This window comes from Callorhinus ursinus, unplaced genomic scaffold (assembly GCF_003265705.2).
Source record: "Callorhinus ursinus isolate GAN/ISIS: 27379988/994484 unplaced genomic scaffold, GSC_fseal_2.0 scaffold5, whole genome shotgun sequence".
NCBI lineage: Eukaryota > Metazoa > Chordata > Mammalia > Carnivora > Otariidae > Callorhinus > Callorhinus ursinus.
Window position 1 is genome coordinate 46,786,908 of NW_027397067.1, and position 26,580 is coordinate 46,813,487.

The 26,580-nt window shown below is 45.0% G+C and overlaps 1 protein-coding gene across 2 annotated transcripts in view; it reads right to left on the bottom strand.

Moving 5' to 3' along the window:
• Positions 1 to 26,580, bottom strand: part of SNX31 (sorting nexin 31) — a 57,152-nt gene that overhangs the window by 16,358 nt on the left and 14,214 nt on the right. Inside the window, exons 5-10 of one of the 2 annotated variants that reach the window (XM_073893048.1) lie at positions 19,583 to 19,693; positions 15,640 to 15,730; positions 14,579 to 14,666; positions 11,251 to 11,320; positions 5,408 to 5,500; positions 926 to 1,129 (exon numbers count right to left, since the gene is read on the bottom strand). In XM_073893048.1, coding sequence (XP_073749149.1) covers positions 926 to 1,129; positions 5,408 to 5,500; positions 11,251 to 11,320; positions 14,579 to 14,666; positions 15,640 to 15,730; positions 19,583 to 19,693 — 657 coding nt within the window. The remainder of the gene's footprint in view (positions 1 to 925; positions 1,130 to 5,407; positions 5,501 to 11,250; positions 11,321 to 14,578; positions 14,667 to 15,639; positions 15,731 to 19,582; positions 19,694 to 26,580) is intronic. The other variant, XM_073893049.1, reaches the window with a different exon arrangement.

Below are 26,580 nucleotides of genomic sequence, written 5' to 3' on the forward strand. Positions count from 1 at the left end.
CTGGTTTGGGAAAAGGCTGCGTCTGGGATGTCCATGAGACACCTGGTGTAGATGCCCAGAAGGCATTAGGACCTTCCGACAGGGAGGTGGGCAACTGATTTCAGAGAATACGTAGAGGAAAGATGGAAATGGAACCCCAGGGGAAACAAGCACTTCAGAAGTGCTCAGAGGAAGAGGCAGCCCACAAAACAGCCCAAAATTCCCAGGAGAGGGAATTCTGAGAAGCAAGTAAGGGTTGACAACACCAAATGCCAGAGAGAGGCCTAGTATTGTGCCAGCCAAAAAATCCCTGTGGATTCCAAGGATTTAGCAACTGGGGGTCACGGTTGTTCTAATAGTGTTTGGCCTCTCCGAGTTAACCCCAGTTTCCTGTGTAAAGGGGATAATCCCACTTAGTTCACTGAGTTATTGCAAGAATTTAATTAAATAATAGATGTGGCAGCACCCAGAACAGCATCTGATACAAAGTAGGCACTCAATACATCTGATCATAGCGTTTCCTCTGGGAGGAGATGTCAGTGTAAGTATGATGCTGGGGATCCTTACGAAGAGCTCTATTGGTCAGCATCCCATTTCCAAGGGTAGAAATCTTGTCAGTCCTGAGTCTGTGTTAAGTACACCATAAACAGTAGCCATTGTTTCTCTGTGCTGTATTACTATAACCAGCCGCCAAGCAGTAAAGAAGCCTGTTGTTGCAAAGATGGGTATCTCTACTGCTCTGGATGCGCCACTTGTACCAGGCAATAGACGGGTTTTACCATTAGGTGATGCTTCATGTGGCTTAGATGCCGGTCCACTCAAGGTAGTGATGCAAACGGCAGGCCCATCTCCCTACTGCCAACTTTGTCATCCAAAGACAATAGAATTTTTAAACCACGGGTAGAGACTTGAAGTCATGGGTAAGGCAAAGTGCCAAGATACTTACAAGGAAAGTGACCTGCCAGCACTTCACTCTGTTCATCTGGAAAATGATTTCCTGGGTCTGGTTGTCAGGCAGGGTTATGCAGCAGCTGATCTCATTATTGCCAACAGAGAGGATGGCCCCACAGCCTGGTTCTGGGTAGTCACAGGTACATGGATCCAGCTGCAAGTACCCATAGTGCCGTACCTCTTGGGACAGCTCCAGAAACTGCTCCAGGGGTGAAGGTGAGGCAAAAGAAGCAAGAGACTGCTTGAAAAAGGTGACAACCTTATGTCAGAAGCTACTGCCGTTATAGTGGAACACATGGAATTGAGCCACAGTGAAAGCACCTTTTTCTTCTGGATGATACGAACAAAGACAATGTCTTTTTATGCTCCCTGACAATAAGGCCTGGGGAAGTTCATGGTGCATCCTACCAAGGCTGAACCATTTCTGCCTCATTCACCATTGTGTCTCTGCTCCTGTTACAGTGCTTGGTACATAGTGGGAACAAAAATATTCAGTGACTGAATGATGAATGGAGAAGAACAGAGTGAATCAAATGAATGAGTAGATAGGATTCTATCTCAGCAAATTACAACAGCAAAATAAACAAAAAGTTTACACTTAAAATGCTGTTTGGGGGCACCCAGGTGGCTCAGTCTGTTAAACAGCCAACTCTTGGTTTCGGCCCAGGTCATGATCTCAGGGTTCTGGGATCAAGCCCAGCATCAGGTTCTGTGATTAGTGCAGAGTCCGCTTGTCCCTCTCTCTGCTCCTCCCCATTGCTTGCAATCTCTCTTTCTCTCACGCTCTCTCTCTAAGAGAGAGAGAGGGTGAGAGAGAGAGAAAGAAAGAGAGAAAATATTAAATAAATGAATGAATGAATGAATGAATGAATGAAATGCTGAACCTAGCTGACTCTGTCAGTAGAGAATGTGACTCTTGATCTCAGGGTTGTGAGTTCAATCCCTACATTTGATGTCAAGCCTCCTTAAAAAAAAAGGCTATTTAAAAAAAAAAACTAAGCTCAGGTCTATGTAGAAAGAAAGTAGTTAATTTTTACAGTCTGCATTATATGATGATGGTATGAATTGTCCGAGGAAGAGTTTTTGCAAATGGCAATAAAACGAGAAAGTGAGTCTGCTTTCTAAGTAGAGTTAGAGACAGCCAAATAGTGCCAAGGGAACACCTTTATGGAACTTTTAAGGTTTAGCTTTTCCCTCTGCTTTTCTTTCTTTCTTTCTTTCTTTCTTTTTTTTTTTTCTAAGAGAGAGAGAGCCAATGGGGAGGGGCAGAGGGAAAGGGAGAGAAAGAATCTTAAGCAAACTCCACACCCAACACAGAGCCGGACACGGGGCTCAACTGCCTAACCCTGAGATCATGACCTGAACCGGAATCAAGAGTCAGATGCTTAACCGACTGAGCCACCCAGGCGCCCCCTTTCCCTCTGCTTCTGACTTGGCTTAAGAACAGAGGACAGTTGCAGTTCACACCTGTGGTCCAGGCATCCTGTCCTGACAATATCTATCCGGAACTTTTCATTTTTGTAACAAAGCATTACTATTACCCATTGGTTTTTAATAAGCTGATATCAGTTTGGGGACCTCTCCCTGGTTCTTCCAGCTTTCACCATGGTCCTGCCTGATGCTGTGGGAGATAAGCATGAAGAAAAGGGAGTTCTTACTTGAACACATGGTTAAATCAGAGAGATCACTCAGTGACAACCTGGCACTTTCCAGATCCTTTCTTGAAGGAAGGCAAGTCCTTTCAAGGACTATACGAAGCACTCTCTGAGAAAGTGAAATGTGCCCAGACATGAGCAGTGAGGGGCAGCTGACTGTTACTACAAGGCGGGAGAGGTATTTGAGGCTCCTGTCCCTTCCAGACTCACATCATTTGTTGTACCAGCTCATTGTGCTGTGGTTCACGCGTTCAATTTAGGAGATGCGTTAAGCTGCCTGGCCCTCCCTTGGGTCAATGGGAAACCGCAGAAATGACAGGTCCTGAGTTACGCTACTCATGCAGGGGTAGGGGAAGGGCTGAGTAATCTTGCCTTACAGCATACAGAGCAGTTTTAAGCTCTTGCTACAATAGTTTCTTATTTATTATATGCTACAAATCGTTATCTTATTGCTTGGTAACACTTTAAAAAACATTTTGTAATCAACTCTTGGCTGCAATGCTCTCAAAGAGATGGAATGTGTTTAAAAGTTAAGCTCCGGGCACCTGGGTGGCTCAGTTGGTTCAGCGACTGCCTTCAGCTCAGGTCATGATCCTGGAGTCCCAGGATCGAGTCCCACATCGGGCTCCCTGCTTAGCGAGTCTGCTTCTCCCTCTGACCCCCCCTTTTGTGTTCTCTCTCTCTCTCTCATTCTCTCTCTCTCAAATAAATAAATAAAAATCTTTAAAATAAATAAATAAATAAAAATAAAAGTTAAGCTCCATTTCTCTAGAAAGTCAGTAATGAATTATTAACTCGTTCAAAATGCTTGTGGGCATTTGTCATTCAACAATTGGGTGTAGTGATGTTACTGACCATATGCAAACTAAAAGAAATCTGCAAGGATTAGTTGGGTTGTTTTTTTTTTTTTAAAGAAAATTAGTTTTTTAAAGAAGCTTACACCTGAAAAAGATAGATTAACAAGCATAACTACAAAAGGTATGTTCATATATTTTCATTTAGATTGAGGGTTGGCAAACTTTTCAGTAAACAGCCATATAGTAAATATTTTCAGTTTTCTGGGCATATTGTCTCTATTATAACTACCCACCTTAATCATCCTAGCACAAAAAGCAGCCTTAGACAGTATGTAAAAGAATGGCTGTGTGTCAATAAAACTTCATTTACAAAAAGAGTGGTCCATGGGCTGTAGTTAGCCTATCTGTGATTTAGATCAACTAATTGCTCCTTTAAATTAATTTCATCATTTTCTTTCTTTTCCTTTTTTAAATATTTTATTTATTTATTTGAGAGAGAGTATGCGAGTATGAGTGGGGGAGGGGCAGAAGGAGAAGCAGGCTCCCCACTGAGCAGGGAGCCCTATGTGGCGCTCAATGTGGGGCTGGATCCTAGAACCCTGGGACCATGACCTGAGCCGAAGGCAGACACTTAACCAACTGAGCCACCCAGGCGCCTCCAATTTCACTCATTTTCAACTCCAGGTTTTTTTGCACATGGATATAAAGTAAAGCAATAGTTGTTAATGTGCTGAATCTATTAGCAGAAGAACTTTATAAACACTTAGATAATGCTGGTTTTTATGTCAGTATCCTTAGATGCTTCAAGAGAATATCAGTTAATTTGAATCATGGTTCAGTTCTTTTTTTTTTTCCGTCTAATTCATGCACTCAAAGTAAAGTTTTTTAAAGATGACTATTACAAATAGTATGGTAAAATCAGGTAAAACATTCATCATAGAAAATAAAATTTGTTTTATGTCAAAAATACAAATACAAATTTTGGTGGAGTATAGCACATGGTAAAAACAATATTCTTACTAAATTATTAAATTAAAAAGTTTAGGGAGCAGAAATGCACTTAGAATCTGTAATTGTACCCAAAGCAGCTGATGTATCTGATTATATCTAAATATTCCATCCAACAAAATAAGCACTATAACTGAAATTGACCCCCAAAGTTTTCGTGACAAACCTGAGGCAGAATACCAAGGAAGGAAAATATTAAATCATGGCAGTAGATGCTTTTTCCTTTTCTTATCCTGCCCATCAGTAAAATTCTCAAACTATCTGAGCTTTTTAAGAATTACTTTCTATGTCGATGTAGGTATAAATGAGTCCTCTAAATTTTGTTTGCATTTTGTTTAAAATCAATGAGTGAACATTGGCAAAGTGGTGACCACTAGCAAAGTCTAAAGGATAAAGAAGACAACACTATGAAGCAGAGTCCATTTCTTCTGTTAAAATATGCCTTGTTCGTCAGGCTTGTATCACTGCTTGGGGACAGGAGGAATGTGAGTTGGTACAGTCTTTATGGAACTTTAAAAATGGACTTTTAGAAATATATTCTAAGAAATAATAGAATATGTACGCAAAGACAGGATGCTGCCTGCAGTATTCAGAGACCTTCAGCCAGAAACCGTTCCAGGTGTTGGGAATTTACAGGGTATGTGTAAATTAGATACAGTCCTGGGCCTCATGGTGCTCACTGCCAAAGTGATTTATAGCAGCAAAAATGAAACCACCAGATTTCCAATAATAAGACATTGGTTAGCTAAATGATAACTATAAAACAGGATACTCTGTGGTCATTAAAAAAAAATGCTGAGGATCTATATTAAGTGGGCAAAGGGGTCACCACAATCTATTGTATTTTTCAGAATCTTTAAATAATATAATCAGAAAAATTAATGATGGTATTTTCATTTTTTAAAAGAACCCAATTTTTAGTGGTTGATGGGTTTATAAATTAAGAAACAGCTCAATTCTAATATGTTTCTTTAACTTCCCTCCAAGGGATTTCTCTTGGTGCAATATCTGATTTACCTTGGTTTGGTTGTGTTCTTTCTGCAGAGCCTCTAATTTCTGCCTCTGCGTCTGTGTGGGTTTGGCCCATTCTTTTTCAAAGTCCTGAACTGCCTTAAAACAACAGAGGTTGTAGGATTAGCAACCTTAGCAGAAATGAATTAATCTGGCAAAAACACACTCATGTATGAAAGGCTATAGAAACAGACCCAAGTGGACATATATAAGGAGTTAGCATGTTATAAAGGTTACTTTTTAAATTAGTGGGTGTAGGAAGAGATCGTCCAATGGTTTGGGGACAACTGGCCACACTTGGGAGAGAAAATACAGTTAGCTCTGTCCCCATGCCACCCAATCAAATAAATCCAGATAAAGGTTTAGCTGTTTCAAAAAAAAAAAAAGATTCAGAAAAAAAATTCTGATCTTGAGGTAAGGAATAATATTTTTAAATATAAAGGAATATATAATTCATGAAAATATAAAACTTCTGTACATAAAAACCATCAAGAACAAAACTAAGAAGTAAATGGCAAACCAGAGAAAATGACTGCATCATATATGGGGAAAAAGTTGGTATTATTCATGTAAAGTAATAGGGAAAATGTCAACAAGGAATATGTATCAGCAATCAACAAAAAGGAATTCCAAATTACAATCTATATTTAACCTCACCAGTAATCAGTTTGTTTTTTTTTTTTTTGCCTCTCAACTTGGCAAAGACTAAAATATATGTAATATTCAGGGCTAGCAAGGGTTTAGGGCAACAGGAAGTTCCATATAGAACTGATGGGATTTAAACTGGTACGATTAGCCTGTGCTGTTTTTATTTATCATGATTTAAAAGAAGTTTTCCATTGGTCTTCAGTTAGCCTGTTAACCCCTCAAGGAAAACCTTGAGTCCTTCACTTCAGTGTATCTTGTCCAAGGTCTTACACACAGCCAACACTCAACAATTCTTTGCCAATTGTCAGGCACTTATTTACACCCTAATCTGAATGTAAGCTTACGTGTTCCATCCCTCAGTGTTATTGGTTATGCTTTATCCCCAAACAGAGAATGAAGAGCTGAATAAAGTTTTGATTTAGCTATTTAGATTGGGGGAAAAGGAGATGGGTTTAGAGAGGAGAAGAAAAATAATTAGTATTTGTTGAGAACCTGTTGTAGATAGGTTTTCTTACTGACTGTTCCCAAATTATTCTGTGGGGTAGGAACAGCCCCCCATCTTACAAATGGGTAAACTGAGGTCCAGAGAGGTTATGGCTTTTGAGATAACCTGGGAAGTAAGTGGCAAGAGTTGGGTTAAAATCCTGATTTGGCCACTGCACCAAGCCCTTGCCCAAGCCACTGAATTCTGAGCATGTAGGCACCTACCCTCCCCAAGACCTTCTCAGGGTCACCAACTATTCTCAAAACTGAACCTAGACACCATGCCTGAATGGAATCAATGTGGGTGTGAAGAACGGAACACCTTTTTCTTTCCTGAATTGTACTTGGTGGCAGAGTCCTGTAAGGGCTGTTATCACAGGGCAGGGATATCAAAGAGAAAGCGTGGCTAAAGAAAGAAGGTGAACAGCAATCACGACAGTAAAGACTCACTGAAGATATGTCATTCAGCATTAGGGGACCTGGGACTCTCAGACACAGAGATTTAAATGCCCTACATCAGCAGGAACGGACTGCTTTTGTTTCACTACCTTTGAAAAGATTTGACCCTGATTATGGGCTCACGAGTCATCAAATACATGACATACAGGACCTCATTCTAACAATGAGAGAGTCAAGTTTAGACAGATGGCTCTGCTCAGTTCTCTGGCCCCAAAGACTGGCTGCTGGAGACTGATGTAGAAACTAATTTTTTAAAATCAAGTGCAATCACCTAAGCCATGGGTTTCATGAGCTTCAAACACACATATCTCGTATCCCCTGCAGAGGGTACAGCAGTGAGGAACATAAAGAAAGGCATCAGCCACTCAGCTTCCGCTGGTGGAGGCACGGCAGAGCAAGGCCGGGCCTGTGCAGGTAGGCCAGGCTCTGCACAAAGGGCACCGGGCCATGGGGCTCTGGGGAAGCTAACGGTCAACCCATGCTCCCTTCCCCGCGCCACGGGCCCTGACACAGGGTTAGGCCGGCCTGGAGGAAGAGACCCCTTGTTCTAATTTGTACAAAGTTAACCATACTGGCCAGTGGTGCTGAAATGCAGGCCCAGAACTGACCAAGCCTCAATATTTTTGAGAAAACCCAGAAAATTTATAGTTTTATATACAATCTTCCATTCTGTTAATGTTACTCGAATTTTTTTTAAAGATTTATTTATTTATTTATTTGAGAGAGCGAGAATGAGAGAAAGAGAGGGTACATGAGGTGGGGGAGGGTTAGAGGGAGAAGCAGGCTCCTCGCCGAGCAGGGAGCCCAATGCGGGACTTGATCCTGGGACTCCAGGATCATGACCTGAGCCGAAGGCAGTCGCTTAACCAACTGAGCCACCCAGGCGCCGTGTTACTCAAATTTTAAAAAAGAAAAAGAAAGGGAACATGTGGGAGTCCACTTGGCTCCTAGGACGTCATGGGGCACACCTGCTTTAGGAAAATCAAAAGGGTATCCCTTAATAGTTAATTATGATGGCACCGTTATTTATCGGAAGAACTCCAAAGAACTTTCTGCATTAATTATTTAAAAGGATGATTGCTTCTCATACCTTCACACATCCTAAGCTTCCAGGACAGTCTCTGCCCTGGGCCATTCAGAGTCTAGTTAGGCAAATAGGTATATAAGAGGTATTTACAAGGTTGGGTGAGAAGCACCATAATGGAGGGTATAAACAAAATACCACAGGAGTGGAGAGGGAGGGAGGCATTTTCTTTCGAGGGGAGCTGAGAAGAGTTTCACCAAAAGAGACCACAATGGTGGTCATGACTTCCTGGGGCTGACTTCTTGGTAACTCTGCATGGACTCAGTGAACAGTGAGAATACTGATGATAATGGCACAGATGATTATAATGTCAGCTACAATCTTTTGAAGACTTTGCCAAGCAAAGAGCTATAGTTTGAATACCAGTCTATTCAGGTGGAGAGAGAATTTAGAAACTGTTCATTCAATCTCATCGCTCAACAGGGGGATGTTGTAGTGCCAGGTTCAGGAGGAAGTGGCGGGCCCCAGATCACACGGAGAGACAGCCTGCCGCAGAGCAAGGGACAGAACGCATCTTCGAAACTGAATTCAGTGTGCTTTCTGTAAAGCCATTTTTTTTTTTCCAGCTATAAGCAGAGGAAATACGGTTCATTTCTCTCTGGTTTACAACTCCTTGATGAAGACAGATAAAATTCCTATGATGATGCTGGCAGGTCCTACTTCTCACCACAACGTATCCTGGAAACCAGGCCAGAAAGACTCTGTTTCCCACCAGAACAATAGTAGAATTGGGTGATGCATTCTCCCCAAGGACGTGGTATCAAATAGACCAGGCACAACCAATAACATGCTATAATAGCAGGGGTAGAACAGCAATGAGCCTCAGTAAGCATTTAAAACGGCAAGTTATGTTCCAACTCACGCAACGTGGGTTTAATTAAAGTATAAGAAATGAACTCAAAACTATATTCTAGCCATTAAACTATGACAGTGAACATTAAACATTTAATAAGTGATATTTTGATTTGCCTCCTCAGAATTTAGAAGAGCTTTGTGAAGATGATTTATTAAATTGCCTTGGTCTCTTAAAAAGTCACAGAAGAGAGGTGTCTGGGTGGCTCAGTCAGTTAAGCGTCTGACTCTTGGTTTCAGCTCAGGTCATGATCCCAGGGTCCTGGGATCGAGCCCCGCATCGGGCTCCCTGCTCAGTGGAGAGTCTGCTTCTTCCCTCTTCTCTCTTCCCTGCTCACTATCTCTGTCTCTCTCTCCCAAATAAATAAATAAAATCTGGAAAAAAAAAGTCACATAAGAAGGAGTGGGCATTAGGGCTGTGACCCCTTATAGACATTCTGGCCACTGGGCTCCATGTGTCTGCTCAGTCCAAGTGCTGCACCCAGCGTTGGAAAAGCCAAGGTCCCTGCATGGGGCTGGTAGTCTAGTGGGGAAAATACAGATGTCAGTGATGCTCTACTTGGTCAAACTGAAGATAACATGGATTCTGGTACCATGATTTTGTGAGACACTAAGTAAAAACACTGCCAGTGAAACGGCGGCACAGTGCCCTATGACTTTGGTGCATGGTGCGTGAACCCGCCATGCCCACCTTCCCCAGCTGGTAATTACTGTTAGTTCTTCTGAGGCATTTGGTGATTTCTCCTGCCTTCGGCTGCCCTGCTTGGCCTGTGCCAGGCAGTTCTTTTGCATACAGCTTAGTAAAACACCGAGCAGTTTCCCTCTCTCTGGGTGCATAAGCAACTGCTGGTTGCTTTAGAAGATAATATGAAAGTGTGGTCATTTCTTCAAAGATGAGCCTTTGCTTTATGAATATAAAAGGGAATTCTGCCACTGTCTTTGCCTTTTTAAAAAGATTTTATTTATTTATTTATTTATTTATTTATTTATTTATTTATTTATTTAGAATGAGAGTGAGCGAGGGGAGGGGCAGAGAGACAGAGAGTCTCCAGCAGACTCCCTGTTGAGCATGGAGCTGATGTGGGGTCGATCTCATAACCCTGAGATATGACCTGAGCAGAAACCAAGAGTCTGGACGCTTAATTGACTGAGCCACCAGGTACCCAGTCTTTGCCTTTCTCTGTAAGTGATAACTCCAATTCCATGGAGAAACATCGTGTATGTAGCAACAGGGGGCTGGTGAGGCAGGAGAACAGAGGGGGGTTGGGGGGTAACTGGAGACGTATCACAGAGGCAGCATCCACTGACCGTCCCACTGCTCAGTAGAACCTTCACCACCGAGTCCGGGAAAGGAGCAGAGCCAAACTCTAAATGTACTTTCTGGGGCTTAGGGCACCGGGGTAGGCAGCACCAACACCATAATTTGCAGGACCTAATGCAAAATGAAAATGTGGGGTCTGTTGTTCCAAAATTAAGGATTTCAAGATGGCGACAGCAGCATCTTAAACAAGTGTGGGGCCCATCTGAGCTTGGGTCCCAGTGCTGTTTCACAGGCTACACACCCCTGAAGCGGGCCCTGCGGGCAGGTACGCTGCTTGTCAGCTCAGGGAAAAAGAAGATGATGCTAAAATGAGATTTAGGGACCACATGTAGCTTTAGATTATGAGGGACATCATTTCTAAGCTCATGGAAATTGGCCCAGATGATGGAGTGTTGGCTAGAAAACTCAGAGAGATTGTTAAAATGGAGGTAGAACTTTCTTTCTAAATTCTGCTTCTTTTAAATTTTTTTTTACTGTGGTAAAATACATATAATATTTATCATTTTAACCATTTTTTAAAAGGTTTATTTATTTTAGAGAGAAAGAGGGGGGGCACACGTGTGAGCAGGGGGAGAGGCCGAAGGAGAAGCAGGCTCTCAGCTGAGCAGGGAGCCCAACTCGAGACTCCAACCCAGGACCCTGGGATCATGAACTGAGCCGAAGGCAGACGCTTAACTGACTGAGCCACCCAGGCGCCCCACTTCTTAACCATTTTTAAGTGTACAATTCAGTGGCACTAAAAACATTCATAATGTCATGTAACTATTTACACTCTCTTATACCTATTTTTTTTTAGCATCCCTAGCAAAAATTCTGTACCCATTAAACAATAACTCCCTGCCCCCTAGCCCCTAATGACTTCTATTGTACTTTCTGTCTCTGTGACTCTCCCTCTTCTAGCTATGGAGGTAGAATTCTTAGCTATTACAAATTTTTTCTAATGGTTTCAATCTCAAATGGTCAAGAACATCTGATGTTTTGAGAGTCCTCGGTCACCCTCACCTGCATATAGATCAAATCTACCGCTGCTAGGCAGTCCATCAGCACGGAGTCCAGGGATGGGTCCATGTACCTGTGTGATTCAGGAGCATTAAGTTCATTTATATGACACGGCTGGTGGGTACACCTGGGAGAAAGTGCTCTCTGAAGTGGTGGCCCCCTACACTTTAAACTGAGCTCCCCCCCTTCCTAACACCCGTCTCCTCGCCTAACTTTCGGTTTGTCCCTCCACCTCTCTGTCTCCTACTTTCTTTACACTGTAAGCTCTTGCCTGGTGGACTCTGAGAGTCAAGATGCCAAACAATAAAGCTGACGGAAAATGGTCCACAGCCCCTTTCACACTCAGCCCCACTGTCAGTCCCCAGTGTGGATGCCCTCTCCCCACCCCACAGTACCTGGTGTCTTCATCAGCCCCGTACCCACATCTGTATCACTGCCCTGTACCCAGGCCACCCCCGTCTCCCCCCCGAGCTGCTTTCTTTGTCAGGCCATCTGCCTCAGCCTCGGCCCCCTCAGTCTCAGGTTCTGCATTCGAAGCTGAGTGCTCTTTCCTGAGTGATCTTTGGACTCTCATAGTCCCAGGAGTTAGATCACTCATCCTGCTCCCTTCCATGGTACCCGTCATGGGACACCTGGCTTTCATTTTGAGCTCCATCTATGACCCACCTCCCTCCCTCGCACTCTACATTCCAACCATGTGTTCTCTCCTCTGCTTGGAAGACCACCGCCCTCCCCAGCCTCCATCCCTGACTTATCTGCCTCCCCTGGCATCCTCTGGTCCCCACTCCCCAAGGCTTCAACTCCATCCTCTGTGCTTCCTTAGCACTCTGAATTCGTCCTGATCACTGCTCTCCTCAAGTTGATCTTGATACCAGGTATGTCGGGGCTGCATCCTATTTGGAGTTGCCCCTCTGGACCTTCGCAAAGTGACTTGCAAATGGCAGGGCTCCATGTCTGTCTAACGGATCCAGGATCACCAGGATAAACTGAAATCATAGCTCCTGTATAAGCACAGGAGCTGCTGAGAATGGACGGAAACGGTCAGGAAACGATCCACTGCAGCTGGTCTAAACCAATCTGAAGGCAGACGTAAGTAGAGTCACTGCACTTAGAAGTGAATGGTTAACAGACCAATGGGATTGGCATACGTTAGGAAGGGATGAAAATGTGACTTGAAGATCACCTTCTTCCTGGGGGAGAAGCAACGGAAGCACTCCGTGATATTCTATTTAGCCAATGTGCATGCTGCACATACACCCTATTCTCCATGGCAGAGAATAGCAACTGTTACATCAGAGCTAGACAGTCCCCAGACCCATCCCACGCTGGGGCTCTGAGAGGCCAGGGTGGGCTCCCTCCGGTCTGGAAGGAACCATATCATAATTGGAGAGATGCACCAGAGAATTCACAGACAGAGAAAAATCCCCCAAATGCTGGCTAGGCTTCATTGTGATGTTTCACATGCTGGGAATCCCACAGCTCAGGGCAGCTAAGCTAGCCTCCCTGCTCCCACTCAGTTAGACTTTTCCTAAAAAGAGGACAAGTCACCTTCAGGATCCTACCCCAGGCTCTCCCCGTCGGGTGACTTGACCCTCAGCTCTAACAACTGGAGTGGGACCTCCTTTCTTCACAGTTCCCCTAAGCAAAGGCAACCTGCCTGGATCCGAGACGCTGACAAGTGAATGACATTTTCTCTTGCACTGATGATCTAGAATATACCTCTTTAATGAAGACATAGGCTAAGCCCAATTTCCAATTAAGGCTTCAAGGTGAGGGACAGAATCCTCATGTCTTCTGTGATGTCAAGTTCTCTGGAGAGCCCATGAGCAAAACAGTATAAGCCCCAGGGATTTCTGTTGTTATTATTACTATTATCATTATTATCCTCAGTATAACAGTAACAAACAAGACCAAAATTTGCTGAGCATGTGGAATTATTTTATTTAACCCTCATATTAATTGTTTGAGGTAGACTCTTATTATTATTCCCATTTTACAGATAAAGAAACTGAGGCTTAGTGAGCTTGAGTAACTTGGCTAAGGTTATTCAGCTAAATCCTGAGAAGGCTGGGATTTAGATTCACATACTCTGATCCCAGGAACAATCATGCTCAGCCACTTGTTATACTAAGCAGCTTCCAGAAACACTTAGATGGAACTGCTCAGGGTTTTTTCCTTTTCCCCTTCTCAGGGTTCCATGCCACAGATTTTGAGTTTCTCAGAATACTTTTGAATAGCAGTATATGAACTTTTAGCCTTGCCCAGAATATCCTTCCGAAATTCAAAACCACAGACTGGAGCTCTAAGCAAGGCATCACGAGGTCAAGATACCTACTATTCCTAGATTACAAAATGCCTTTCTATAAAACTTCTGTGCTCAGATTACAGAATAGCTGGGCCGGGAGAGAAGGAACCAAAGAAGCCATCCAATACAGCCATGGTAATAAACACTGCGAACTACAGGTTATGGGATATATGTGGGGTGCTTCCTATTTTTTTAAAAGATTTATTTATTTGAGAGAGAGCAAGAGAGAGAATGGGAGGAGGGGCAGAGGGAAAGAATCTCAAGCAGACTCCCTACTGACTATGGAGCCTGACGTGGGGCTCTATCTCACAACCCTGAGATCCATGACCTGAGCCAAAATCAAGAGTCAGATGTTCAACCTACTCAGCCACCCAGGCGCCCCAGGGTGCTTCTTGTTATTTTCTGCTTGTTAGCTCTCCGTAGGGCTTCTTGTTTCTGGGGGAAAGGGTAGTATTTTCTGCAAGGTGTTCAATCAACCTAGGAGTATGGCTGGCCCTAGTTTATATGCATTTATTGTTGGAATCCTTCAGGAATGTAAGCTGAATACTTAAGAGTTCAAATTCACTGCAAGTTGGCTGAGTCCACTCTCGGCCTTTAGGGAATACCACACAGTTCAACAGATGAACTGCACCTGCTTGTAATCATCAACAAATTTCGTCAATTAATACAGTTGATAACCCATTCCAAAGCAAGCCCACAACCTGCAGTTTCTCATCATTCCTGCTTCGATCCCCACCCCAACAGCACTTGCTTTTCAAGCCTTGCCTCCATGGCCACCATCTTCATGACAATATCCCTCAAGTACTTACTGGAGACCAGTGAAAGTCATCCTCAACATCCTACTGTTTAGGACAAACATTCTGGTTCATTCTCTACTCTCTCTTCTTTATTGCTCTCCTCTCAACTGTCTCCAAGTTCCTGGTCCCTCTCTAGCTGTTAGGTTGTGGGCAGACAGGGTGAGACCACCAAATTCTCAGCAGGAATCTGGAACATCCTCAAATACCTACCATCACCATAAATGCTTACCACTTCCTGAGTCCGACCTTGCAGTTTTCCACTTCAGCGCTTCGAAGACTCACATAAGGGAGTTCAAAGTCCACCAATTTTTTCACGACTAGAGAAAGGGGAAAAAGAGTCTTACTGGTTGAAACAGCACATAGAGTTCACATACCGAGGCTTTGAAATGAGAAAATAAAGCGTTACCATTTGAAAGAATAAAATCACAACAATAATATTCCCTTGCATTTGTGCACCGTTTTTAACTTTCTGAAATTCCTTCAAAAGATGAATAGCATTTGATCCTCATAAAATATCAACACCTTTAGTAGGGGATATTTTACCCTGTGATACTGAAGAAGAACCTGAGGTCCAGAGAGGTCTGGTGCCTTCGCCAGCACACCGCGGATCTCAGTGGCCAAGCCGCCACACAAACCCCTTAACATCCAACTCAAGACCACCTCTCTGCAGCTTCTTGAGAACATATGTAAACTGCCTTCAGATAACCGATACCATTTCACAAGTAAATAACTTGTAATGTCTTAGACATACACTGTAGAGAAATGCAAAAGTGATGTGAATCATACCGTTCTCTTTCACTACCTCATTACGTGTGTTTTAAGAATCTGAGAACTTATTTATAGCATCCACATTTTATAGCCAACATTCCTTAACAAGGAGAAGTGATGGTGTGATGAGATGTCCTGACACCTGGAGTCTAACACTCCATTTTTGAGGGGGTTGTGCGACGGCTGGTGGTCAGCGGCTAGGGTGCAAGGGTCAAGGTGAGACGGACATTAGGCCTGGGGCTGGGGCAAGCACAAGACCAAGTGCAGTTGCTGGAAGGACCTGACGTCTTGCTACTGCCCATGCCATCTCTCTGGGGAGTTGCTCATCCCCAGCTCACCCTGAACACAGACACAACTTCTCATCCCCCCCCCCCCCCAACTTTTGATCCAGGGGCTGAGAGCAGTGGTAAGGCCCATACGCCGCCCCGCCCTTGGCTGTATCTTCTGCATCCTGTGGGCTGAGTGCCCGCCCACACCGGCCCTCCCCGGCTCCTGGCTGCCCTGCGTTCCTTCTCTCCTTACCAGAGAGTTTGCCCTCTTTGCAAAACCGAATGAGAAAGAGGCCGAAGTAGCCCAGGAGCTCCTGACACAGTCCCATTCTGTGCGACACCACCTTTAACCAAAGACAAGAAAAGTTAGGAGTGTCCACCAAGCTTACGGTGATGTGCAGGATTTGAAGTTGCCTGTAAACGTCGATAAGAGGGGGCTTTAAGGGGCTGCCAACATTAAAAGGAATCTTTTCTGAATCTAAAACTTTAATACTAATTTTAGAAAATTTAGAAATTAAAAACATAGAGTAAAGAAAATAAAAATCAGCCCCAACACAACGGACATGAACTGGCCTCTGCCAAGGCTTGTTGTTCCATCTTGGATGCAGATGTGTCTCCCAGAGGATTTGGTCTTTACAGCCCACTGGAGGTCAGCAGCCATTCTCCATGTCTGTCTGTCCTTCTGCGACATCTGCTGCTTGGGCCCCCACACCAGATCACCTTCCTATGGGCTGGCTTATCCAACACTGGGAGAAGGGACGTGCCCCGCCCCTTGGCTGGCAGGTGAAAGTGCTCAAGCTACCGGCGGTCTTTGACCCCTGGGCCTGCCTCTGTCTGATGTCTCCTGTGATGGTCAAGTCTAATTTGCATGGCATTTGCTCAGTGAAACCTCAGATCCCAGGCACAGGCTGCTCTCATTTCATGTTCCTCTCTGGCCTTTCCGTCAAATGGCTTCCATTCCAATGGTTTCATTTTTCCCAGTGGGTCATGAGGCTGGAACCTCATCATGTCTTACAGTAACTCACCTTCCCTTAGCGGGAATGTCCATGTTACCACAGACTCTCCCCTTCTTCACCCACTTAGACCCTCCCTCTTGAAGCCCGGGCTCCAGAGTGATTTCTTTGCTTGCACACCCTGAATTCACTAGATCACCTCTGTGACACCCGAGGCTTCACCTTTCCTGCCGTGTGTGTGAGCTGATGCTTTAACCATGGCTCCAAGTTCTCAAGGTGGCAAATACGAGGCTCAACGGGGTACTTTTGTCAGAGATCTGTAAATTACCTCATGAGACAGTCCTATTAGGTGGATGATACGAGTGGGTGTTCTCGGCATAGCTTTGAAAATAAAGAAGAGCCTGGGGTCTTTTCACACGTTCACTCAAGGCTTGTCCCCACTAACCTTTCTACCTCACCCACCCCCATGCCCGTGCAAAACTTCCAAACCAAAGCCCGGTGTTCCTGTGTGCGCAGCGGTGAGGGTGTGCTGGGATGCAACAGATTGCAAAGACATCTTTTCCCAGAGTGTGATCCATGTCCATTCAGATTGGATTTCTCTCTTCTCTGACTTGCTCAGTGAACATAGCAAGCTTAAGTGCCAGGGCAGATAAAGGAGTTGGGGGGGGTGGGGATGGAGAAGCCTTTTATAATTTATAAAAACATAAACACACATACCTTCTTTTGAGAGGAGTAAGCATCGACAAAAAGAGACACAGTAATATTTTCTTCTTAGCAAATGTTAAGGATACTTCAAAATACAACCACCACCAATAAAACCGCATTAGTGCAAATGAGTTAAAAACCAAAACGAGATTTTAGCTTGTTGTTGGTTCTTTAAGGAGCCCAGCAGGATGGCAGTGAGGTGGAGAGTGGGGGCGAGTATGCTTGAGGAGATATAAACAATGATTTTCAATTATAAAATTTAAATTACATTTTTATGCAAGCTGGAGAAGTTCCCAGCCCCTGGAAGAGAATTCACCTGTCTGCCTGGCCAACTGCTCACTTTACTTTTTATAGAAACGCCACCACTTCGAGGCCAGAACCTCCGGGTAAACTTACCTGATGTTAATGATGTCAGTGTCAGCGGTTTGAATTTCTCACAAGTCGGTGTGATTAGAAGAGGGAAAGTATATTTTTCTGAGATCACAAACGCACCTCGTTAAACTTTGCTATTAGTTACAAGGGGACCCGGGTAAAATAGATGATGGTATTGTGGAACCCTAGACTTATTACTCTACTCAATACTGACTCAACACTCTCTTTGACATCAATAATAATACCATAATGAGAAATAACCATAACCACCGCTGTTGATGGAACATGAGCTATTTCTGTAATTATTTAGACACTGTCTTGAAAGGTTAAGCAACTTATCCAAACTCACAGAGCTTGTGACGTGGCAGTGCTGCCATCTGAATTCAGCTCTTGCCCTAACCCCAGCAGAGAGGAGACCCCAGACTCCCACCGGGCAGCCAACTTCAGCTGCAGATATGTCTAATCAGGCCAGTGAGCCCAGTATGCAAAAAGTAGGTCAATAAGGATGCTGTCAGGCAGGGCAGGGGCTCTCCAGTTCCCCACGGGCCCCACCACTCCCAAATTATCTCACGTCCCTCATCTGCACCCCTGCGTTACGGGCCTGGCCCTGGAGGTGTCCGTGGTCGCGGCCTCCGCCCTCCTATTACTGTCCCCCGCCCTCACTGATGTGTCAGTCTCTCACTGTGCAGGTCCCACGAGGGCAATTTAGGGAACAGTGTTTTTGTATTTGAGAGGTTTGGTTTTTTGGGTTTTTTTGTATAAATCCCCTCAGGCATTAAGTGTCTTTTTAGAAAGGTCATTCTGGAGGTCAGTATTGAAGATGGGCAATGCTGGAAGCAGGGATTGGTTTTGGGGCTGCTATAGAAATCTAGCTGAGACATGAGGACTCAAACTAAGGGTGTGAGGACGGAGAGGAGGAAATGAGAAGAAGGGAATTATTAGGAGAGAGACTTGGGACACAAGGTCAGTAGGATTCGGGGGGTTGGGGGTGGCGAATGAGGGGGGGCCCTAGGGTAACTTCTCAATGGATAGCCTTGGCGGTGAGGTGGCCGCTGAACCCGTTCAACCAGGACAGCTGTACAGGAGCCAAGAAAAGGTTGTGTGCAGTGACTTTCATAGGAAGGAAGGTCCAAAATGATCACTCTTGGACAGAGCCAAGACCCTAGAGAAGGGAGATTTCCTAGTCTGGGGACAAAACCGCTCTTTGGAGACCAGGAGGGCATGGACCAACTTGAATCTCCAGGCTAGAACAAGGAGCCATGATGTAGGGAGAGGCTGTCCACCCACCCCACGGTTTCAGGTGAAGGTGGGCTCGCGGGCTGGGAACGCAACAGGGAGGGCTTGTTTCCTGCCCAGAAGGTGTCAGGTACCATGTCCCCAGCACAAGAACGTTCTGTCCTTGGGAAGGCCGTAGAAACTTTCTGACACCCACCTGTTTATAACTTTATATTTTCCCTCACATACTTCTCTGGAGGATTAGAACTAAAACCCTCCAAAGGAAAAGGACCTGGGAACAGTGTGTGGGTGTGAGAAGCTGGTGTCCCCTTGATGCCCAGGGGAGGGAGAAAAGGCCCTGGGGACAGAGCTGGTAACAGCCGCCGTCTAAAGACAGGGAGGATAGTCTCTGGGTCTTGTCCTCAGACTCTTCACAGAACCAGCTAGAATTCAGGTCTGGCCCTCTGGAGCCAGAGTTCGACCTGCTGGCATGTTAGCTTCAGGGGTTTTCCCTGTGGGGGAGGAGGGACAACTCTTAGCCTTTAAGAGTTCCTTTGTCACTCTGACAGAACCTGTCACCAGCCTACCCTGGGTACGGCCTGTTTCAGACTCATCTGGACTCCACTCCCTTTCCTGCTCCCAACTATGAGGCATCCCATAATAAAGCACTTGGCATATTTCCAGGGCACATCCTTGGCTGAATCCCAGGTGATGGACAGCAGCCTTAGGAAGGGCCTAAAAGATGTCTGGGAAGTTGATGTCCACCAGGAGAGTGGACTGGCTGCAGCTCAGATTCCTTGGTCCATCTTCCAGAAAATCCCCGCATCTCAACAGATGTGTCATCCAGAGTAAAATGATAAGGAGGAAGCTTCTGGAAGGTAACTTATCCTAGTTCCTGCCTTCAAACAGAATGATTCCTAAATTTGGTTCTGGAGTTTAGACAGAGTTTACCTCTAGGACTCTTTCAGCAGTATCTGATGTTAGAATTTCGACTGGAATATTCCTTCCATCTGGCAGAAATATATCCAGAGAGGCTGTCTTGGTGGTGATGTTAAATGTGTCCTGCAAGCAAAGGAAAAGTCCAGTGAGCCCCACAGTCCCTTCCATGGGGCATCCGGAGCGGGAACAGTCAGTCGTCTCCCTGGGCCCTCGGGGCATACGGTATCCAGAAACACACAGAGCTGACTACAGAGATTTGGGGGATGTTGTCTTGAGGGGCAGGGTGGGGTAAGGAGGTGTGTGGAGAAGCCAAGACAAAGCAATGACATGCAGCTTGAATAATTTCCAAATAAACAATAAGGCATCTATTTTAGGGGGAAAAAAAAACAACAACCTATCCATGTGACCCTGGGGCATCTCAAATTTTAATTCTCATTTTGAATATTTCCAGGCATCCCTAAAAGTCCATAATCTGCAATAATTTATGATTCTGCTATAGCAAAAATCTGAAGTGTGCAAACCATGAGGCCGGAATGAGGAAGCATGTCACTCTCTTGTGAGTAAGTGTCCAGCTGAGGACCAGCACCCCAGCTCAGTCCTGCTTTGCTTGCACTTATGCATTCTGCAAGGGGATGTGTGTGCCCTAGAGGAGACCGCAAATCTGGGGGCATGTGAAGTTCTTGGATGGAATGTTCTAAAATGTGAAGGACATGCTAGAGACACTGGGAAGGCCTTCAGAGTTTGGGAAAGTGTAAAGATGAAATTGGTGCTCAGTGACCACAGAGAGAGGGACCCCAGGAGGAAGCATGGCCAGTGGCTGCCCAGCTGAGTCCCACAGGGCAGCTGCGTCTGGGGGAAGGCTGTTTTTAGCACCTCCCAAGTGGGATGCTGTCAGTCCACAGGGCTGCCGTCAGTCCACAGGGCTGCCTCATCTCTGAGGCTGATTCAGGTCGCAGCCTTTCTGTTCCCATGTTCTACGACAGGATTAAACCCTAATGCACCAAAGCATCTACTGTACACAATGAGTTTGCTTCTCTCTTAGGCATTTAGAACGCCAGTGGGTATGTATCATCCTGGACAGAACTGAGAAAAGAGTCACTCAAATCACTGTCTATGTTCTAAGCCTACCGTATAAGCTAGAATATTAATAATACAGGGGTGCCTAGACAATGTGCACCCAGCCCAGGTTACTGCCTTCCTGGTATCAGGCTGGGCGAGAGAAGAACCAAAGGGCCAATCCTAAGATGGTGTGGAGATCACAGAGTTGGGCTCAGGTGAGCTGACCAACTGGGACCTTTCCCCTCAACAGGCAACACCTCCCCTTTCCTCACCCCCACCACATTCACAGATACAACAGATCAGGTTTCGTAGGGAACTGAGGGACTCCAACAACTCAGTTGCATTGTCCAGGTACCTCAAAAGGCCGATCACATTACTGACAGGCTTATTTTTCCGAATTTTATTATCAAAGGGCAACGTTTGACTTTAAATTTTAACTGCCCCCTCCCCACCATGTACGTACAATTACTATGGGTTTCTATGGGTTCCCCCAAAATAATTGTTGTAAATAGTCCCTTTCTAGGCCCATCTTTGCCTAGATGTTGGTTCTTCAAGTTTTGGGGCCTATCATCACAGAGATCTCTTACCTCAGGGGAAAAACACTCAAAATGAACGAAAAGAATGCCATTACTTTTTGGTCAGATTCTAAAGAAAAGCCTAGCATTAATTTATATTACTTCAGTGTAACTTTGAACTCAAACTAAATTGCAGACTGGTAAGATAGCTAAATTACATGAACAGCTAAAATGATATAAATACATACCTTTATTAAATTCTTCTGCAAAAGCGAGAAAGCAGGTTGGATTGGCAGAGTGGGTCAGATTATAGAGGGCCCTGGAATCAGACACTTGAAGATTTTATTAAAAAGCCAAAAGGAAGCAGAAGGATGGAAACAGCGTTACAGAAAGATCTGTCTGGTAGTGTGGCGAAAATGGGTGGGAAGAGAGGGTGGGGTGGGGGGGAGGGGGTAGAACTCAGAGCTTAGCTGCAACAATCCCCTTGGAGGTACCAAGGGGCTGGGCTGAACCATGTGAGGAAAAGTGTTCCAAGGCCAGCTCCTGCACTCACCACACAGGACCTTGTGCAAACCTGGAGAGGTTACTTGTCCCCCGTATTCCTCATTCCTTCAGCTCTAAAATAAGGATGGTAGAGCTGTGGACAAGATTTAAGGAAGCAACGCGTGGAACTTGAAACGGTACTCGCTGCAAACACCCAACTGGTGGTTATATTGTTTTGTTATTGTTAGCACGAGGAATGAGGAGGAAGTTATGTCCCTTGGATTAGAACGAGTGCCAACAGATAAGAAATAAAGGATTCAAGAGAAGATTCAGGAAGATATTTTTAACATTCATATCCAATCAAGTTCTGAGTTGTGCATATTTTACATCTTACACTATTATCTCTTGAATCCATCCACTTTTCATCTCCACCACCAGGACCTTAGACCCAACTGACATCTCCTCTCCCTAGACTCCTTCCTGCAATGGCCTCCTGGTTTCCATTCTTACCCCACTACAGAGCACTCTCCACATAGCAGACACTTGAGGATTTACCAGCGCTGGCCTTATCATTGCTCACAGGATGCTATAAGGAAAAACACGGGTTTTCTCCACTCACACCACTTCCGACACTATTTATCTGGAGTGAGCACAGACCCCACAGGTTAAGGGTTCAGTCCCACAAGATGGCCCCTCCCCAATTTCAGATGCCAATCACAAGTCCAGGCCTCCCACACTTCTGAACAACCAGCTAGAAATCAGGGGTTCCCACGACACCCTCCTCAAGATTGGTAATTTTCTAGAATGGCTCACGGAACTCAGGAAAGCTCTTTTTACCTACCATAACCTGCTTATTATGGACACAACCCAGAAACAGCCAAATGGAAAAGATGCATTAGGGCAAGGCATGTGGAAAGGGGCACAGAGCTTCCATACCCTCTCCGGGCACACCACCCTGCCACTGTCTTGGCATGTTCACCAACTCCAAAGTTCTTTGAACCCCACAGTGTGGGGATTTTAATGGAGGTTTTATCACACAGGTATGTGACAAACATTCTTAAGAGGAAGGGAGGAAACGAGTCACTTCTCGGATCCCCCAAACAAAGCCAGAGTGAGCTAAACTTCCCAGGTCAGTAGGTTGTCCCTAACTTACCAGGTGCACAAAAGCTACTCCAAATACCTTCTCAGTCCTCTTTTTCTCAAACATGTTGTTCACACAAGGCCACAGAATACTACAGTTTAAGAATCAAGAACATTAAAAAAGTCTTTAAAGACTTTGATTTTGCCTTTTCAAAAATCCATCTATCTCCAAGGCGATCACAGGGCAAAAACATAGAACGCAGTAAGTGAAGGGAGTCTAGACACACAAAACCAGAGGGAGGTGGTTAGGGGCAGGGCTGGGTGGGCTACCACCACTCTGGAAATACATCAAAATATTGATGGAGCAGGGGCTCCTGATCCAGGCTCCTTATGTTCAGATCCCAGCTCTTTCATGTATGAGATATATGCCCTTGGACAAGTTACTTCACCTGAAAAAGAGATCCTAATGGCACCTCCTTGAACAAGCTGTAGGGGATAAAGGAGAGAGTGCACATAAAGCACCAGGCCTCGCCCAGATTAAATCACCCTGTAGAGGGAAACCCTTCTTGTTTTTGCAACTTGCAAATGATCATCCTTGATAAAGGCTTTCCTCAGGAGGGGGCCAGAAAGCTTGCATGCATTCAGGTTTCTCATGTCCTGTGTCCTTGCCCAGAGAGAAGATGCTCTTGTACTGCTGAGCCTGGAGAGCCAGGCCTGGGAGCATGGGATTACATGGCAATAATCACTTGGCAAGTGCAGGCCAAGCACTTATCAGAAGCGGTGAAAATATGCAGGTCTGTAGAATACTGAGCTGGGCAAACTGCCCAATCCCTGTTCGTGGGGCTCTTTTCACAGTCTGGCAAATCCATATATCACCACTGCTCATTCCAGTTCTCCCAGCTCCCGTGCGCCCTGCACTAGCAATCTGGCTGCAGACTTGGTGGGCTGACGCTCTCCTGCATTGACTGCCTCCATTTACCGCCAAGAAATTGCTTTGGCCCTGCAAGGTGGCCAGGGGAGGGTCTCCTGGAAGTTGGAGTAGACTCACCCTCAGTGCTAGGTGACTACTTCCTCACTTTTACTAGTATCAGTCCTGAGGCTTCCAGAACGCCAGATACTATGTGGTTTGTTGTGTTGTCCCTAACGGGAAGAAAAAGCTAGAGTATGATCTGATCTCCTGCCCACCCCAGAAATCTTCCAATACGAGCTCAGCTGTCACTTCCTTTAGAAGGTCCCCCAGACACACCCTCATCCTATGGCAGTGTCTCCCGCACCTCTTCTCATGGGTCACATGTAGAGAACGGTATTTGTACTTCACACTGGGGGAAGCGGGCACAAAGCCACTGGAGTGGCAGGGCCCACACATTCTGCACCATGGCTGAGAGGACAGAAATCTCGACACAGCCCTAACCTTTTTCTGGGTCATGGCCCTGTCTCCTGGCGCGCACTCCGGCATCATGGTGCTTGGTCCCGTCTCGCGGTGCGCGCTCCTGCATCACGGTGCTTGGTCCTCACAGCGCGTGCTCCTGCATCACGATGGTGCGCAGCCCTGTCTTACAGCACACACTCCTGTATCACAGTGCGCGGCCCTGTCTCACAGTATTCATTACATTTAGTGCCATGCCCAGTGACTTTTCTATCTCCCCAACAAGCCAGTAAACTCCGTGAGCTGGACTGGGTGCTATTTACTGGTGTCTCCCCCCACCCCTAGAGCAGTGTTGGCTCTCGGCAGGCATTCACTACGTATTTGTTCAGTGTATGAATGATAAAGGACAGCATAAAGCAAGACAGCGATGCAGTGAGCACAGAACCACCTTCCTGATTTAAACTCCTTTTTCAAAATCATCAACCTCCTTTATAAACATCTTTGGAAGCAAAGTTACCTCTGTCCTGCTCTCCTTTTGGAGACAGACAGAAAACAACTGGAAGGAAAATCATCCTTGAAGAAGCTGAAAATTGTCCCGAGCCTGAACCACTACTGGGTTTTCAGAGGAGGCCGCCAAGGGCAGTGAAAGTTGGACATGGTCAGGGAGGAGAGAAGCAGAGGTATCGACGTGCCAGGGAACTCAAGTTACACGGAAGCCGTCTTCAAGCAGTTAATCCCCAGAGACTAGCATGTCTGGGAGTACAACTGCCGGCCCATTTGAGGCTACCTAGTGGCCGGGGAGGCCACACACAAAAAATGTGCAGACACACCATCTTTGCAGAAAGCAATCTCTTAACATGGTTGGGAAGAGAAGAAAGGACTGGTGTTAATGGTAGCAAGTACTTCCTAAGTGTTAAGTTTGCCAGGTGATATTTAAGTGCTTTAAGAGATATTAAAGGCTTATTTAATCCTCAAAACAACCCTGTGAGGCAGGAGCGATTCTCCCTATCTTACAGCTGGGGAAACTGAGATAAAGTAAATTGCCCCAAGCCGTACAAATTAGAAGTCGGGCAGCCAAAATTTAAACCTGGGTCATCTCACTTGCACTCTTAACCACTAAGCCAGTCCTGAGACTACTTAGTCGGTAAGAGGGTTTAAAATGCTAGATCATGCTGTGTGCACCTGTGGCTATGGCTTTGAGGCTAAGCACACAGCTCAGGCCTCCAGGCAGAATGTTAGAGAAAGTGCTCAGAAACAAGAGGTAAGATCCAGGAGTATAATAGACAGATTCAAATGACTCAACCCCAGCTCCTCCTCAACACTACCTGTCAGCTGGCTCACAAAGCACAGCCCTTTCCAAAGCTGAGGGATTGCCTGAGAAGAAAGAGTAAGAGCCCCCAGTAAAACTCCTTCATGGAAGGGGGGAGCAATCGTGACCAACTAAGCGTAAAAAATACATTCCCCACACCATGCCACTAAGGAGACGACACTCAAAGAATAGATGAAGGCCTCAAAAAGAGGTACAATAACAAAAAGGTAGAAAAGGAAGCTGACAAAGTTGACGGAAGACACGGAAGAGAAAAATAAAGCCATTACAAAAGTGAAAATCTCATCAGAGTAAGCAAGGTAAGGGAAAATACTAACAGAATTAAACCGGGCAAAAACCTTTCAGATTATCAGAGAAAAGACACTCAAACAAAGCTCCAAAACACTGATGCCCCATGAATGGTTTTTAAAAAGCACTGAAAGCAAAAGTCACAATGTACACAAAAAAGATGACAGAACTGAGGCCAAATGTACCTCTGTGGAGGGACGTAGAAGGATTGGCAAGATGCAGAACTTTAAAAAACAAGTTTCAGTAAGTGCATGGAGTATGTGTTTATTTGTAAAACAGAAAGGATATGCATACATACGAATGCATGTAAATGCACAGAAACATGTAGAAAGAACACACATTAAATGGAAACAGTTGTCTCTGAAGAGGTGTGGTGGGATCATATGCCCTTTTGTGCTGCTTGAATTTTATGACCATCAACACCTCAACAACAAACTTTTCAAAGAAAGTACATATTTTTTGAGCCATCAAGTATATGTGAAAATATGAACAGTGACACAATGGGAGACTTGAGGGACATTTCTCAGGCTGAATGGACTAGTTACTATACCAACATGGTTGACCCATGGAATAAATGAAATTTGCTTCCATTTTTTACAAATCCCATCAAAGTATCATTCCTCCCCTAGCTAGGGATCCAGTTCAAGAATATCACGTTATCCTTATGACTTCAATCTTCACAAAGCTTTCCATTCAGTCAAGAACATACTTGTAGGCATAAAAATGTTCCCCCATGTACAACGAGAATGAGTGGTGTGCTAACCAAGCCTACTTGGCAAACTTCCAACCTCTACAGGCAAGTGGCCAGTGGTTCTGTAGACCAACAAAGGAAAGGGAGTTGCTCTATGTCATTCTGTTCAGACTGAATTTTCTCTGTGATCCACTTACAACA